This window comes from Limulus polyphemus, unplaced genomic scaffold (genome assembly GCF_000517525.1).
Source record: "Limulus polyphemus unplaced genomic scaffold, Limulus_polyphemus-2.1.2 Scaffold7795, whole genome shotgun sequence".
Lineage (NCBI taxonomy): Eukaryota > Metazoa > Arthropoda > Merostomata > Xiphosura > Limulidae > Limulus > Limulus polyphemus.
In genome coordinates, this window is record NW_013673405.1 from 10,651 (window position 1) to 12,484 (window position 1,834).

Here is a 1,834-nt window from a genome sequence, read left to right on the forward strand (position 1 = left end):
GAAGTCGTACAGTGAATATAGATAAAATATAACTGTGACTATAATGTAACATGTTGTTATCATAGAAGTTGTACAGTGAATGTAGATAAAATATAACTGTGACTATAATGTAACATATTGTTATCATAGAAGTTGTAGAGTGAATATAGATAAAATATAACTGTGACTATAATGTAACATATTGTTATCACACAAGTTGTACAGTGATTATAGATAAAATATAACTGTGACTATAATGTAACATATTGTTATCATAGAAGTTGTAGAGTGAATATAGATAAAATATAACTGACTATAATGTAACATATTGTTATCATAGAAGTTGTACAGTGAATATAGATAAAATATAACTGTGACTATAATGTAAAATTGTTATCATAGAAGTTGTACACTAAATATAGATAAAATATAACTGTGACAATAATGTAACATATTGTTATCGTAGAAGTCATACACTAAATATATATGTTACAATATAACTGTGACTATAATATAAAACATAATCACACAAGTCCTACAGTTTAACTTCCTAGCCTACACTATAAATATGGTAATCACTTGTTTATTGTACTTGAGACAAAAAACAAAGTGTGGAATATGTCCCAGTAAAATAACAAGTTATTACCTAAAGAAATATCTAAAACAAAGATTGAATATTTTTACCACCCTACATATATTCTTGTTAACTGTGATATCTTGTTTTAATTTAGATGGCTAACAGGTTATAGTCATCCTGAATATGACTTAAAACAGAGTGCCTACAACGCTACTGGTAAAATACAGAATGGGATGGTGACTCTCCAGTTTATTAGAAAACGAAACACTGGAGATACTGACCAGGATGTCCTTTTCTCTGATCAAGAGTGTCTTTATTTTATGTTTCCTGTCAGAGGAGGCCAGTATGACAATGCTTTTAAACAAATATCTGTCCATGAGGTTTCACCCTCTGTCTCACTTGTGTGTATTCAGAGTTGTCCAGTACCAGGTAAGGAAAAAATCGTATAGTTACTCTTGAATGAAAAATTAGAATTTTTTATTCTTTTCATAGCATGAAATTTAATCTTTATAATTTTATCTATAAGCAAAATTTTTTTATTATCTATACATCACTGGATCAGCAGTTAGTTAACACTTATAGTACTAAAACTTGGGGTTTGATTCCTCGTGGTGGACTTAGGGCAAATAGCCTATTGTGTAGCTTTGTGCTAAAACAAACAAACATTATTATTTAGATATCTTAAGTGTTTTTAATTGTTAACTACAATTAATCTGCTTTTTTTTTATCTAGTTACAGTGTTAGAAGTCAGAACATTACTAATTTGAGTTGTTTATTAATGAATTAGAAAAAAAGTTAGTATTAAAGGTAACAACCTACTATGAAAGCCAAAGCTACTTTATAAATTGTTTTTCTAAGTGTAATTATGTAGATGCTATTCAACATGTATAGGAGACCCCCCAAAAAAAATCTTGTAGCTGCTTTAAACTAATTATTGTCAAAGAGGTGGAAAATCCTTGATTTGAAGAGACTTTTCAGTATTCTTTGATAGATTGTTTAGGCAGAGTATTCACGAAGAAATTAACTTGAATGGACGGCAACTGCCTGTTGTAGAAAGACAGATGTAGAAGATTACATTTTGAAAGTCTTTCACCCTTTGTCTTCAGGTCATTAACACAATAAAACCTTCACTAAACAGAGATTAGAGTTGAGTAACCTGTGGCTATCACTGACTGAAACCACAGGAAGTCTATTCACCAATCAGAAACGGGGATAAGCCAACCAATCATTACACGTTTTCCACAATCCACCAGAATACTTTAAAGACAGATGTAGAGG

The 1,834-nt window shown here is 30.2% G+C and overlaps 1 protein-coding gene across 1 annotated transcript in view; it reads left to right on the forward strand.

Moving 5' to 3' along the window:
- Positions 1-1,834, forward strand: part of LOC106474871 — a gene marked incomplete at its 5' end in the record, with an annotated part of 29,792 nt that overhangs the window by 9,683 nt on the left and 18,275 nt on the right. The window contains one exon of the mRNA XM_013935568.2: positions 711-985. Coding sequence (XP_013791022.2) covers positions 711-985 — 275 coding nt within the window. The remainder of the gene's footprint in view (positions 1-710; positions 986-1,834) is intronic.